The 15,847-nt window shown below is 41.1% G+C and overlaps 1 protein-coding gene and 1 long non-coding RNA gene across 3 annotated transcripts in view; one reads left to right on the top strand and one right to left on the bottom strand.

The window, feature by feature from the left end:
- Positions 1-425: 425 nt before the first annotated feature.
- Positions 426-15,847, bottom strand: part of LOC117955431 (E3 ubiquitin-protein ligase CBL-like) — a 17,022-nt gene continuing 1,600 nt past the window's right edge. Inside the window, exons 2-15 of one of the 2 annotated variants that reach the window (XM_034889946.1) lie at positions 13,086-13,333; positions 11,599-11,745; positions 11,136-11,292; positions 10,537-10,658; positions 10,224-10,361; positions 9,316-9,403; positions 8,943-9,074; positions 6,379-6,585; positions 6,043-6,159; positions 5,499-5,788; positions 4,634-4,801; positions 3,138-3,241; positions 2,531-2,713; positions 426-1,864 (exon numbers count right to left, since the gene is read on the bottom strand). In XM_034889946.1, coding sequence (XP_034745837.1) covers positions 1,530-1,864; positions 2,531-2,713; positions 3,138-3,241; positions 4,634-4,801; positions 5,499-5,788; positions 6,043-6,159; positions 6,379-6,585; positions 8,943-9,074; positions 9,316-9,403; positions 10,224-10,361; positions 10,537-10,658; positions 11,136-11,292; positions 11,599-11,745; positions 13,086-13,333 — 2,436 coding nt within the window. In that variant the 3' untranslated portion in view covers positions 426-1,529. Of the gene's footprint in view, positions 1,865-2,530; positions 2,714-3,137; positions 3,245-4,633; positions 4,802-5,498; positions 5,789-6,042; positions 6,160-6,378; positions 6,586-8,942; positions 9,075-9,315; positions 9,404-10,223; positions 10,362-10,536; positions 10,659-11,135; positions 11,293-11,598; positions 11,746-13,085; positions 13,334-15,847 lie in introns of both variants that reach the window. The other variant, XM_034889945.1, reaches the window with a different exon arrangement.
- On the top strand, positions 7,627-9,257 carry LOC117955433. Its single transcript, XR_004659043.1, has 2 exons — positions 7,627-7,966; positions 9,031-9,257. It is a non-coding gene; the product is annotated as an uncharacterized LOC117955433 (long non-coding RNA).

Raw genomic sequence — 15,847 nt, 5'->3', positions numbered from 1 at the left:
GCACGATGGGCGGATTAATGTAACTAAAGGAGACATCTACAGAGTTTCAAATGGGGACAAAGTGAATGGACAGGGCATCGCAAAGCAGATTTTTAAAAACCTGTTGTATGTAAATCAAATGCAGGCGCGGTATCAATCAAGAAAATCCAATCATCGTAATGTTCTGTAATGTCATTAGTGGCCGTCCACAACACTGCCAGCATCAGATCATGGGTCCTTTAGCATCTGTTCGTTCGTTACATTCAACCCGGGAGTGTTGCTGAGTACCTGAGTCCACGTGACCGTCGTCTGCTTTTTTGCTGTAGCTCAGTGTAAATCCCTCCAATCTGATTCCTCAGCTGTTTTGGGCCCAAATGTGATGCTGAGCCAAATCCCCACTAACACATGAGAGGAGGTCAAACAGCCCATGTTAAAGTCCTTTTGTGTATTAGTAAGAAACAAGAAGAGTATGCAGAAGCTTTAGAGTAGATGAACCAGCCTTCAGTGTCAGACCACCTGGGATGGTGGCAGACTATTAAATGACAAAATCAACTTCAGAGAAATCCAGCCATTGTTAGTACTACAACACAGCACAACAGGTTATGAGAGTCCTTAAACATTAAAACTTGTTATTTTATTATAGAACCAGAGTTGAACCGGGAGCTGAGAGGAAATATGGACTCATATGTTCAACTTCAAACACCACTGGAAATAAAACACGCGAGCGAGCCACAGTGACGCCACGCGTACGACACCAAGCCCTGCGATACTGCACTGCCACTCCACATTCACATTCATCAGCGTGAGCAAACACACCACAGAGTTGGTCTCTAAATTTTTCCGACCGAACTGACTCGCTACATATTTTCTGTACGCCACAAATTTGCCAAGAAGCCCGTTAAAAAGCACCAAACTGAACAACTGCCAGCAGTAGGACGCCGAGTCAGAAACAACAATCCGCTACTGATCACTGCAGCTTCGACACTTAGCTTAATGAGGGCGAGTACTCAGGCTGAGGGGAAACGTGTGGACCTCAGGGTCAAAGCTTGGCTAACGAGAGCTCACATTAAAGGCTTTGGTCCTCCGTGGATGCTGCGTTCAGATCTTATCCGACTTGTCTGCCCTGACAGAGCTGGTCCTTTACAACGACCATCCGAGCAACGGATACTTCCGTTGTAGGGAGCCCACAAAAAACTTGATCTCCGGAGTAAACAAGAGATTTTGAGGCTTCAATGTCAAACACTCTGCATTGGTTTAACAGTAGTCCAAGAGAATCCAAATAATATACATCCACACTAAAACGCCACAGTAATACCTGTTGCAGTTAGTTCACCGTTTGTTGTGAACGACTTTGGATGGGAGCGCTTCAAACTACAACACTCGTCTGCAACTTGTGATATGACGTTAACGCAGCATTACTCCTCAGAGTAAAGCCTTTTTTGGCGGGTACTTGTGGCCCTGCAGGAAAGGTGCTTGGTATATGCTACCCATGATAATGGCACAGGTCGGAGACAGAGACGAGACGGAGGGGGTGGGCGGGCCCGGAGCGACTATGTGGCGATGTGTGCCGTGGAGGGGATGGAGACAAACTCTCGCAGGATGTTCTTGGCCGTCTCCAGATTGTTCTGGGCGATCATCAGGGCTTTCTGGATGTCCTGGATGGAGTAGCCCTGGGACATCAGGCATTCAATCTCCCCGTTCAGGGTTTGGCTTCCAGGGACAGCAGGCGGCGGAGGAGGTGGCGGGGCGGAGGAGGAGGGACCAGGGAGGTCTGGCAATGCTGCAGGAAATTCCCGGTTTACAGGCCGAGGCCGCCGGTCCGAGTTGGCTCGCCGTGGGAGAGGTTTGGGCGGACGTTCAGGGTCCACAGCTGCTGCAAACAAACCTGGAAACACACGGGTGAGTAGACAACAATCAGAGCGGGAAAACAGTGTGTTGGAGTCAAGATTAGAGGGGTTTGCTGTGTATTGGTTCACTTGGCTTCCAGAGCAGTGAACACAGAGTTAATGCGCACTAGTAGATTTTGAATCTATGATTTATGGAAACGCTTAAACGAGAATTCCGGTCAATTTCAATACTTAGCTCTGTTGTTAGTACATTTGGCGGTCTGTCAGTAGAGAGAAAAACAAAAACCAATCGGTGCTGCTTACACCGTATTATCCTCCTGCTAGAGTTAGTACCCAACAGGCTTAAACAGGGCAAGTTTTAAATGTGTTTTTCAACCTCTAAACATGATCCAAATGTCATTCCAAGTCCCTACCCACGTGCAGTGATTCCTTCTGAGTGGACACAGTGAATCTGACTGCTGTAGACGTGAAAGACTTGCATTAAAGTTCTGTTAATTCAGCTCTGTTTAGTTCCTGTGTAATAATATGTAATATTATGTGCATGTAAACATAGTCAATGATGGCTGGTTACGAGCTTTAGCTCAAGACGGAATCATTTCTAAAAAAAGATGAAACGTTTTTGTTTTTTTCCTATGCAGCTGGACAGCAGCATTGGAGGTATTCCACCTAAAACAGCAAACATAATAACTTGTACAAATACTTACTGGTGTTTATGTCACTGTCAATGCTGAGAGTGCCAAAGGGCACCGAGGGGCCGCTCATATCTGACAGGGTTCTTTTGGTGGGGGCGGGATGGACGACCGGTCTGGGACAGTCATAAATATCCTCCTCCTTGGTCTCCTCCTTGGTGACCAGGGGGACCACAGCAGCTGCATGTTGAAGGTGGTCTGAAAAAATACAAGCACCTGTAGTCTGTACACAATACGCAGTTCCCATAAAGAAAATAGAAAGAGAAACACCTGTACAATGTATGGCCTTGTAATACAACAGCCGTGAAATAAACAGTACCTCCCGTACTCATGTTCACTTTATGTACTACATCTGTATTTATTCAAGTCATTCAAGAGTTTCTCTGATTTCCCAGGAATTATTATTATTGGTAAAACAGTATTACTGAACCAAATTCATCATTACGTGTGACCAGGAGGACACGACTTACAGTGTAAATATTGTCCAAAATATTAGAGTGCCTCTTCTTCAAAAAACTTTAGTAGATTAATATTAGCAGCACCCGGGTATGCAAGAATAGGTTTAAGAATAAAACTGTAAAGTGTTCCCCTTTGTTTCCCCTTAGGACAGTGTGAATGTTACCCAGGTCAGGGGCCTGCACCGTCTCCGAGGAGCCAGCCTGGGCCTGGATAATACACATGGACTCGTAGACTTGGGGGTCCTGAGAGTCAATGTCATCCGCCTCACTGCTGGGAAACGGAGAAATCATTTGGAGTGCTATTAATAGTCATTCTTTATGTTGAGTCCTTACACAAAATCTAGTCCTCTCTCAGGAAAAGGTCCCTGAAATTAAGATTAGGAGCAATATAACCAGAATAAAGCAAAAAGTTAATAAAACAACACCTTTTTAAGTGAAAACTGTTTATCACAGGTCTTAATATATCATGACCAATATATGAACGTATGTATGGACATTATTAGTGATATTTCAGTCGATCTAAAACACATTCTGATGAAAAGGCTTTTTAAAAGGCTTTCCAACTCAAAAATATCACTATTGGTACTAAGATTTTAATGAATCCAATGGTACTGAATATCAAGCTGCATCAATTTTGCATGCGCCCAGGGTTGCCGCTGCTTCTCTCATCGTTTTTAGGCTCACACCACGACATCCAGCTCTCTTTTTTTTTCATTTCAGAAGCTTTTCCATACATTCTTCCTGTAGTCTTGACTCATTACATCGAAGCAACAAGTTGAGAAACATCGCTGCCTTCTTGTCCAACATTGATTTGCGTCATCTCCTCTAAAATTATTTATTCAAGGAGGTGAAGCACATAAGAATATATAGTGTGTTTTGGAATGGGACCTCCATGGACAAACAAAACTGAGGCTCCAGAGCCCCCTGGTGGACAGAACCAAAATCACTGCTCAGGTACTTCATGGCAGCAATTAGGCCAGTATTACTGCATGTACAAAATCCAGTTATGAATTCCCTTAAAAATGTGTAATATAGTCTAATTATCTGTAGTGAGTCATCAGTATCAGGTTCCTTAGATTTAAAGATATCCTTTCTATAAAATTACCCAAATTAGGACAATTCCATCATTGTTTTTTCTGAAAAATGATAAATTACATTGACTTTCATTGCGTTGACATCTATATGGAGTATTTATTTAGTTTCTTCCCCTTTACAATTCCCATATACTTTCCCTAGCTAATATCTTTGATGAGACACAATGTTGTGCCCCCTGCAATTTGGATTTTGCACTAGTCCATATTGCGATTTTGATACAATTGCGATTAATTGTGCAGCCCTGTTGGATGCACCACATAAGCGGCTACAGTGTGACAGACATAATCATTTCTTATTTGCTGTTTGGCAAGCAATGAAAGGAGATTCAACACAAAGTCTTTGTACAGGTATTAGTTGGGAGCTGTGCAAAGTCTTGTTAAACCAAAATTGTTACATTTTATTTGAATTGTTAGGTAGAAAGCCTAAAAGTTAGACTTACAGTTCTATGGCAATTCTTAACACTTTGCCCCAAGGGCCAATTTCTACACTGAAACACTTTTTTATTTTTTTATAAATTCCAGGACAATGAATGTTCCTGGGGAGCCTTTTCATCACTCCCGGTTACCTGATGTCATTGTGGTGGTTTGCCTGGGCCGGGGGCGGGGGCACCAAGGAGCCGGTTACGACCCAGGGGGCACCGGAGGCCGGGAGAGAGGTGGGACTCATGTACTCATTCTCCTCACAGTCAGATGGCGGCTTCTCTCCGCTCAACACTGCTGATGCTGGCAGAGATCTGATCATACATAGAAAACACAAAGCATGATGGGATGGCATGATTGTCTCAACTTTTTCCATTTGTGGTTTATAAGCAGGTTCTGTCATTTTTAGAAGATCTGAGGTCACATAAACACACAAAACGTAGCCGTGGCGCTTCAGTCTTGATCTTGGGAATAACTCCACTGTGATAAAAACTCACTCACTCCCAAAGCTTTCAGCTGGGTCCCCCAGCCTTCTTCAGACAAGGGCTATTGGGCAATAGCTAAGTTAGGGAATCTTGCCTTTAGAGTTTTTATTATCACAGTATTTGCATCCATTATTACAGACCTTAAAAAGGACAAACTGATTACTTTTTTTTTTATGTTAAGAGGACGGGCCATATTTGTGTATGTGTATTTGTCTACTGTATTTCAGCAACGTGTACATCTGCACATCATGCCCTATGTTTTAGCAGATCTGACTCACTTCCTCACATATTTTTCCTTTGCCATGCCAGTGGGTATGGCTTAAAATGGAAACATCATATTTAACAGCGGTTGCTGGTCTGTCCAGAACAATGTGGTCACACAATGACTTATTATGAAAAATTGTAAATATACCGTTGCCCTATGGCTGCATTACTTGAACTTGTACTTTTACAGCCATTTGTTCTTCCTTCCTGATGTGACCAGAACTACCTATCTATTGCACCGCCCAACAGCAGAGCGCCATACCTTGCAGTCAGGCAGTAGATAGCATTAGTAGCTGCTTGGGGTTTGCTTCCCTCTCCACTTGGTCCATTGCTCGGAGGGGTCGAGGACAAGGCCGACAGGGCCTTGGTTGCCGGACGTGGGACCATGTAGTTGGAAGCCCAGGCGGGCTGGTCGGGGGTGGAAGGCAGGGGTCTCCTCTGGAATCTGGAGTCCTGGCCGACCAGGGAGGGGCGCTCTGGTGGGGGAGGAGGTGGCAGCTCTCTTAGGGCTGGAGGCGGAGGTAGTGGTTTGTCTCTGTGAGTGGCTGCAATCTGCCATGGAGATAAGAGTGGATGGTGACATCGTAGACAAACATTCTTCTTTACTGATAGGGAGCTCATGTTGGCTGTGTTAGTGCAGCGGTCAGTAGATCAGAGGTTTGGTAAGTAGGCTTGACCTTCTAAAGGCTGATTTATGGCTCTGTGGAGGCTTTGTGTGTGCATTTAACTTTTTTAAAGAATCGCAGGATGCATTCATTGGCCTTAACTCCCAGTTAAAACGCAATTCTTCTCACACACACGCTTACCTTGGCTGTGGCTCCCTGAGCCTGAACGCTGTGGGAGCTGGAGGGTCTCGGCTGCAGGAGGTCCAGTCGCGGGGGCACCGGAGGCAGCTGAGACATTGGAGATGGTGGGCGCTCCACCTGCACACACACACAAACACATCCATACACACATTTAGAGAGGTTACATAGCACAAAGCAATGAGAGTTCAATTCCACTACTACAACCTAAACTAATAGCATAGAGAGAGTTCAACAGCAGCCATTTCAGTCAGCAGGGACTAAGATGATCCCACATGGATTCTGGAGGATAAATCTGTGCGTCTGTCCTGACAAACCTTTTGTATGTGATCCTCTTACCTTCGTGCAGGCCAGCCTGCTCATGAGAAGGTGGTCCTCCAGGCGATCGTCATCTTCGTCATCATTGGCGGCAGCTTCTGCTCTGCTGGACCCCTGGAAACCGGCAAAGGAACCCCCGCTGGCCTTCGGGTGGAAGGGGTCCACCACGATGGGCTCCGTGCCTTTAATTTCACAGCGGCAAAAGGGGCATCCTTGACCCTCTGACTCCTGATACATACACACAGAAAGCACCGTTTAAATTTGAGGGGCCATGTCAGACATGAGTCCCTCTATTTCTGCTCCAACACTAATTACAGCTGTACGTGTCTTTCTAACAGCGTGAGAGCCCAAAGGGAGGAACAGGGAACTTTTAAACTACCAATAAGTAGGGGAGGGAAAAATCATTGATTCTTAGATGCATCGCGATTCTCTTTAGAACAAATCAATGCTTGATTCTGATAAGTTAATAACAGATTGTTAAAAGTGTTTTTATTTTTAACTTACTGTCTCCAGACATGTACAAGAGTGACTGAAAGAGGATGGAATAATGGACATCAACGTAGAGTTATGCAAGAGTGCAGAAAAAAAAAAAAAAAATACGTTTTGTATATATACACATGATCTAATAAGACACACATTACATCAGACCACCTCATGTTTCATGTTCTAAAAAGCCAATTCTCCACCTTTAAACATAACCGAGCCTCTGACATGGAAGATTACAGTGAGAGGAGGCGACTTTCACAATCATGTTAAAGGCTTAGGCATGGAATGACTACACAATAAAAACCTCGGGAGACAAAACATTTCCTTAAAACTTGTGTGACAAATACTGTGTATGTCAAAAATCATTAAAAAAAATGGTTGCATTGAGAGGCATCTTAGAATCCAATCGTTGGCCTCGTATTAGGAATCAAATTAAATTGCAAGGTGCCCAGAGAGTCCCACCACTACCAATGAGCATCAGATATATAGGCTGAAGCAATTACAAGTAAAATGTTGATAAACAAACAAAGTAGTGCTTTCATGTTATACCTATACTGACATTGTTTTATAGGCAAATCCATGATCCAAAAGTAAAAAAAACAATGGTGAAGAAGGAAAGGGCATATTGACCACGGAACAACAGCTGAAAGGGCTGAATCTCACCAACAGCAGGTAAACATTGAAAAACGTTGATCTTAAGAAAAGAAAAGTAAATTTGTTTTCATTTTTGGATTAGTAAGTGAGAATACCATTTCTGTTATGACACTAGAAGCAACCGTCACCAATGCTTTTACTTGTGTTTGCCGTGCATAGTCTCTTACAGCTAACACTGGTCAGGTGAACCGTTTCCTCCAGGATCACAGGTGTAAGGGGCGTGGCCCTGAGAACAAAGGGAAGATACTTGTTTGGAGTGGGGGGGAAGGAAAACGCTTTTGGAAGTAGACGGAGAAGTTATGTAGCCTTCAGTTGAGAAGGGGAAAAACTTTTTCGGTCCTTTTGAAATTTGGACCTCGTCCATAATGTAACGAGATTTAAGCAAGGAATTCAGTCTGATTTGAGGACAATAACTATAAAGCAGAGGACTGCAAATCAAACCAAGGCCAGATTACCAATTCCGCATCTGGTGAGTTTGATTCTTTGGTGTTGTTGGTTTCTTTTCCTCATTTTTTGCAATGCACTACTGGCTGTTGCTGATTTAAAAAATTGTGTTTGTTTGGACTAGCCAGCGGTTCTTTCAGGAGGAATTATTTGAGTTAGACAAACCTTGTGGACATTATAGTTTTCTTAATGTTAGCCATTTAGTGCATTCCCTTGTTGTCAGTGAATTTCCTGATTTGAACACATTAATAAATCGATCATGGTAACTCAAATTCCAATTGTAACTAAGCTTAAAACTTAAGATGAGAAACTAATGCTGAATTCAACCCGTGAGCCAACACATGGTAAACTATTTCATCAGTACAAATTCATGTCATACTAATGTATTGATTCACTAATTATTTCAAATCACTTACCCCCTTTTTGCCATCAATGCTATGCAATTGTCAATTAAACTCCACACTTATCTTTTTGTATATGTTTCAAATTAAAAGCCTAAAAGAGTAGGGTGGGATTATGCCCTTTAAGCAGCTGGAAGGCCTCTATTGTGGAAGTTTCATTGACGCTAGCTTCACAGGGATCCAAAACATTTGCATGCAATAACGAAGCAAATGGAAACATTACAGATGTTTCTACTTGTACTGATTTGAATTACTGTTGGGGAAATGCATGTTACTCTGAAAAAGCCAGAAAACAAATTGACATGGAGGAAGTTTGCTTTAGCAATAAACACCATCAAAAGCATATTTAAAGAAGAGATTAGATAAAAAAGGGGAAGCTTCCTGCTAAATTATAGCAGAAAAATATACACGTAATTAAAGGCAACACTTGGAGATCTCATGACTATCGATGATTTTAAATTATGTTGAAGTATGTTTTATATGAAATTTAAATGATTAAATACATATTTACAGCAGTGAGGAAGAAAGATTGACTGTCCGGATTTACAGAGCTGCCAGCAAACAAATCAACAAAACTTTCTAGTGTGCATGCAGCCTCACCTGCCAGGCAGTCAGACAGGAGGTGCACATCAGGTGTCTGCAGGGCTCGATCTTCACATCCTTGTCGTTCTCTGCGCAGATCTTGCAGAGTTGGAAAGTGGAGCCCATCTCACAGTACAGCTCATACTGCTCCTGCAGGGAGGAAGAGGAGACACAGGTTGTTTATATGATAGGATCATAGTTGAAAAGTTACGAGTCAAGTCCTAGAGGGTTTTATTTAGTCATTGCCATTGGTCTACAGTGTATATTGTAGTATAACATGGGGGCACTGATTGGCCTTATGCTTCTTTTGCAGTGTGACTACTAGAGTTGTGTTAAAACAGCATTTCTGAGGCACAAGCAGCTTGCAGATGAGAAACAAACAAGGCCCAACCTGAGTGACTTTGATGTGGTCCTGTGGAGAAGGTTCACACAGCCCTGTTAGGTCTGGGTTCTGTGTACGACCATCTGGGAACAGATAGCTACAGAACCACCGCATATGTAAAAAGACACACACACATACAAACACATTAGGATCACAGTGTGAAGTTTCTTAACTTAGCCGTAAAGCCTAAAACAATGACCAAAAATACGCTAAAACATTTAGTTTCTTTTCATTTAAAATATGGATTAGAGCTACTTTAAAATCAAGAATCCCCGCCTCGACTGAATGGTGACACGTATTTAAACTGCTCTCACGTTTGCTAGATGTTGGCTTTAAACAATAAAGTATCTTATTTCTGTGTCACACTAAGCTGCATATTTAGCAACTTATTTGTAAAGGGATGAGTGTTTGCCACATTCTGAAGATATGGATCAAAAGCAAAAAAAGGGGGACTGTGCTGCAGAAGGTGTTAGAAGTTTCTATGGACATTTTTTATGTTTGTATCATCATGTCAATCAATCCAAGTGGACTACAGCTGTTGCACACCACCAAGCAGCAAGCTACAAGCTTTTACTGCTGCCTTTCAGTGGTAGAATGTTTGATACTTTAAAGAAATATTTTCAGTGATGCAACAATATTCATGCAAGAAAATAAATTCTCCTACATGCTGATTTTTTTGAATTGAAAGTAGTTTTTCCTTCTACCAGTGATAAATATGACCCGACAGGGTACACCACGGCTTTATCTGAAGATTCCCTGTTCTGATCTTTGTTGTAGTCTGTTTCATATCTATGTTTAAGAGCCTCTCGTCTTGATACCCCGTTTTGTTACTTGCATTGCATCTAGCAATGCAACCAATACATGTTTTGTACCCTAAAATGTATACATTGGTGCCACTGCGTTGTAGTGGGACTCACAATCCCTCTCTGTATCCATCAATGAGGGCTTGGAAGAGTGGTTTGTTATGGGGGATGGTCTGCAGGATGTTCCCATCGGCTGTCACGTAGCCGATTGCCCACTGGCCCAGCCGAGTGCAGCTCAGCCTGAAGATGTAGCTGAGAGAGAAAACAATAATCTCAACCAATAGCGCGGACTGGCAGTTTTTTTATTTTTTTTTATTGTAACAGTATATTTAATGCGGTTGCAAATCCCATCCCTCCCTAAACCCATCCAAAACTTCCAAAACTAAAATCATGATTCATGTCTTTCTAAGGGACGTCTGTGTCTCACCTGCCAGGTTTGTGGATGAACCTGTGCAGTCGAGCCTTGACCTCGTCGTAGGTTAGGAAGGCCATGTAACCAGGGTGTGTGACTGCCAGACTGTTCCAGTTCCTTAAAAGAGATGACCATGGCTACACAACACAAAAAACAAAATCCTAATTAGATTGCAACTGTTGTTGACAACTTGGTTCTGCTTTCTTACCCACATTTTAGATTATCCAGACTAGGGATGCTAATTTAGATTTTATTTTATCTGATGGCCAACCCTCATTAACTGTTAATAGAGAAGCAGCCGACTGAGTCACTCCAACCCCACCCACAAACGCACCAACAATGCAACAAACTTGGATTACTTCTAAAAAGGAAATTATATTAACTGTTTAACTGATCGGACTAATCAATTCTATTTGGTTAACTGTTAATTATTAACATCCCTAATCCAGACAGGAATTTGACACAAACATTTACAGCAACTACCAACAAAGGCAGGAAATATTATTTTTTTTATGTCCACACAGCATATTTTTTTGATTTTCTAAACGTTTAAATTATATTCAGACTTTCTAATGCTTCACTGAATTACGACATTGATCTGTAGAGCTCCTTACCTGGAAGAGCCTGGTGAAGATGTCAAACTCAAAGACAGAGATGTAGTCGTTGCAGGTGAGGTCGATGGTGGATTTGAGAGCCATGGCCTCCAAGCCCGAGCTGATGGGGTGGAATTCGTGGAGAGCCTGACGAAACGTCCTCCATGGCACAATGGTCCTACATTACATAGGAGAGAGGGGGGGCAGAAAGTCACAGGGTTTGTAGGACCCTAACCTAATTCATCAGTTTTAAATATCCTCAATCACGCTCACAATCTTAAAACCTACAGCTCAGAGCTTGCTAAACAATGTAAAAACTTGGCAAACAAGTTCAAATCAAGAAACTACAGATTACGTTTGGTGTGAAGGAAAACAGCTTCACAACAAAGTTTACAAGCACAAACCAAGAGATACTTAAAACATGTGATACTAATGGTTTAAAAAAAAAAAAAAAAAACTTAAGTAACCTATAGTAAAAACTCACTTGTCCCCAAATGACCTCCTCCAAAATTCGGCAGCATCAGCTTTGGTGATCCTGAAGTTGTCTCCCTGAAATAAACCATTGGGGAAGATGGCTTTTAGCTCCGCTAGCATGTGACTGAAGATCAGAGACAGCTTGGTAAGGTTCCGCCTGAGTGAGAGAAGAGACGAAGAAAGAAATACAAGTTAGGTTTATTTTGCCATGGCTTTGGTGTGGAAGATCTAGGTTTGAATCCCACTGCGTTACACACACCAATGTGTCCCTGAGCAAGACACTCAACCCCTAGTTGATCCAGGCGTGCAACCTCTGACATATAGCAATTGTAAGTCCCTTTGGATAAAAGTGTCAGCTAAATGACGTGTAATGTTAATTAGGAATATTATTAGACTATGTTCTGATATTTGTCCAAATTCATATCACCGCTCAAAGATTACAGGCATTTAAAAACCATGTTTGAATGTGCTTATCCATTACTAAACAAGGCAAATCACACTTCTATTTACATTTTATCTTTATTCTAACGCTTTTCAGTCGCGCAGAACTTCCGCATACTTCAGCTCCGTCACAATGTTTAAACTTTGAAATGTTAAGCGTCATTCAGGGAGGCATGCTTAAAATATTTTATACACTGTACAATAATTCACTTCATCCACTTTTTCTAACATGGAAGTCAAGAAGTGTAGCGTTTAAACCTAGCCCTTTCTAAATCAAACTTCTTCTTTTTTTTTTTTATCTTTCATTCATAAAAATACATCTTTTGTTATGAACCACTATTTTTCAGCAAAAGGGAGGCCACTCTTTTAGTTTAAAAAATAAATTCCCAAGGATGAAGTAGCGTGAGAGATTACACCTGCTGAGGGAGGACGGAGACCAAGTAAGTTAACATGTCAACAAGTCACTTAATGGGACTGTAGTAGTAAAGCCCCAGTGACAGATACATTTGCTAACCTTTACAATAGTTGTTGATGCAGAACATCTGAAGAAACGCTTGATTCAAATCAGAGTGCGTCTCAGGAAGTAGTAATGCTTAGTAATGACTTTCTGAGAAATAGAGGAAGTGAATGTGATTGTGAAAGTTTAAGCATGCCTTTATCGAGCATACGAGTGGTTTTACTTGAGTCTGCTTCTGCTAAATGTCAACGGTTGGATTTCACAGTGCTGGAGCGTGGAGAAGGTTTTCCCAGTCTTGTGAAAATACAGTAACAGAGGACTCACTTTGGATGAGTTTACTTAGAATTTTGATTTTATATAGGAACAAAATGTTTCCTTTTGTAAAAAAGCCAGATATGTACACAAGCATTAGTGTTTAGCACTTACTCTAACTCAACCTATACTAAGAACAATTCGTCTCATTTCATAGATACTTGTAACATCTTTGTAACATCTGTAAGTTTCCCAAACACCTTTCCTGCTTTTCAACTCTTTCTCCCTGCCTAAATATCCACCCACAAGGATGAATGACATTTCATCAGGATATACGGTAAACCAACCTGGGCTGAGAGTTCTCCTCATACATCCTCTCCTTGGCCTCCTTAAAAAGGCTCATGGTCTGCTTAGTCTTGTTGGTCAAGTTGTCCATGACTACGCGAAAATACTCGTTCTCCCCAAGGATCTCCATTTTGCCCTCGTATCGGGACAAAACGGTGCGTAGATGCTGGTAGGTATCTGGCAGCAGGTCCAGGATGTAGGGGGGACTATTCTTCAAAGCCACCTTGGGGTTCTGGCACAAACGCACCACCTGGATAGAAACCAACAAAGGCCCAAAGACTGGATTAAAGGACAGCCGCACGATTTTCAAGTCTGTCTTTACAACAAAACAGTAAGGTGGCCATGTGTATATTGAAAAGCTTTTTGCTAGCTGGAATCAGTCCCGATGTCCATACTGGTTATTACGAGAAGGTGGCCACCTGTACGTCAGTTTCCACCTGGAATTAGAACGCGTCTTGAGTGACCATGTTTATATAAATACGTACATCATTTCCGTTTGCAAAGAACAAATGTGTATTTAACTAGAGAGAGGCAGCATAGAAATGAAAATGGTAGACTGTCTATTCCTTGGCGTGTAACGGCAAACCACATCGCCCGAGATGTTGGATGGGACACTTAGAATATATCTCATATGGGCTTATCAAAATTTTCAGACGTCGTGAATAGGCCTGCACAATTAATTGCTATAAAATCGTGATTCAAATTACCACAAAACAATGGATCGGATTCCACTCACTTTCATTCCTAACTAAACTAATTTGTATGTTCCTCTGATCTTAACTATTAGTCAAAATAATTCATAATTTCAGCTTTTTTAACTCAGATTGGGTATAATTCTATATACATGAGGGTTATTGATCATGAATTCCAAAATGTACTGTAAAACTAGTGGTAGTAAGGTGGTGTTAGTGAAGAAAAAAAAAAAAAAAAGAAAATGTCTGAAAAAGGGACAAAAATGTCAAATTTTTGTCAGGTTTTAACCCAGGAAGACAACACAAGGGTTAAAAAAAAAGAAACTCTTAATTTAATTAGACTGCATAAAATAGGTTTTAAAGTGCTCCCAAGTGGTACAATGCTCTCCCTTCTCTTCATTGAAGCCTCTGTTTGCAGGCTTGTGGTGATGCGCCATGTGCTTTAAGTGCCAAAAACTACTGCCAATTTGTTTTTTTGTCATGGTCAAAAAAATCGTGGCAGAGAATCGTGATATCAATTATAAGCAAAAAAGAAATCGTGACTCATATTTTCCCCTGAATCGTGTAGGCCTAATCGTGGACCAAGCCGATAGAGACATACAGCAGCCTGATTTAGATATGTTAACGTTTTGAAAACACCACACCAACAGTTTCATATTTAGTTTCATTCACTTGAATGAAGAGTGTAAAACTGACATGACGCTCTCATTTTTGCAAAGATTTTGAGGCCTTTTACTTTATTTTTGGGCAGTAAAAAGAGGAAGCATGAATGTTGTTTACAGCAATGTACAGTAGGTGTTAGAAATAAAATGGTTGACACACCAAACTGTTCCCCTCTCATGCATTACATCCTACAAAACTCAAAGAAGAACTCCCATTAAATTATTTTCTTGCTTTGATTATCGGTGGGGCCTCTTAGAATCACCAGCGGCCCCGCAATACAAAACTTGTGTCACGATTTTGGCTGCACAATTAATCGCAATTGTGTCGAAACTGCAATATCCAAATTGCAGAGGGGCGCGATATTTGTTAATGGCAAAATATGAGTAAATCCATTCAGAATTAAGTATTGTGGTGCTGCAGAGACGTTGCAGCCTACAAATTGTATCCTACAGTAAAAAAGTATTTTGTTTGGTACTGATCCGCGTAAAAATCACACTAGAATCATTCTAATTTCTTTAAATTTTCAATGAAAATAAGAATTATACAAAATGATCATTCCCTCCAATTTTGTTAATCATATCGCAATAACATTCAAAATAATCCCAATTAGATATTTTTGTCATATTGTGCCGCCCTATTCACGATACAGTATTTTTGCGATATTTAAACATATTGCATTACTTACCCGATATATTGCAATTTGTAATCTTTTTTTTTTTAAACTGTCCCCAAAGGAAAACTTTGTAAACTTCTGTATTATCTAAACAGATTTTTAAAGAAAACCTCAAACCCAAAAAGCAAATTGATTTTAAGCTTTTATCAGATTTTAAGTACTGCCATGGAAAATATTGCAAAACTATGCTGTCTCGATTTTTTTTTTTTTTTTTTTTTTTTTTTTTTTTTTTTTTTTTTTTCACCATACAACTCCACTCCAAAGCAATACACACAACAGAAATGATGTATTATTACCCAGTCCTAAGTGGAAGCATATGACTGGAGGTTTTAAAAACCTCAAACAAACAGCAAAAGGGATCAGTCAGCGTCATGTGACATGAAGACACATCATACATTAGGCAGCACAGCCACCTCTTTGCATAGTACACCGCACAACAGGCAGGCAAATGGTACATGGTACTTTCTTATCGGCCTCTCTTGTTACTCCTGAATGAATCTCTTGTGAACTCTTGTCTCCTCACCCTTCATCTACTTTCTCTTTTCCTAGCTCAGCTAGGATTGTAGAAAAGATAGGAGTGACAGTTGGCAATGAATGTACAGTGGGTACGGAAAGTATTCAGACCCCTTTAAATTTTTCACTCTTTGTTTCATTGCACCCTTTTTCCAAAAATCAAAAAAGTTCATTTTATTTCTCAGTAATGTACACTCAGCAACCCATCTTGACAGAAAAAAAC

This window comes from Etheostoma cragini, chromosome 13 (assembly GCF_013103735.1).
Source record: "Etheostoma cragini isolate CJK2018 chromosome 13, CSU_Ecrag_1.0, whole genome shotgun sequence".
NCBI lineage: Eukaryota > Metazoa > Chordata > Actinopteri > Perciformes > Percidae > Etheostoma > Etheostoma cragini.
The sequence above is the reverse complement of the archived record's forward strand: the minus strand, read 5'-3'. Positions and strand labels throughout refer to the sequence as shown.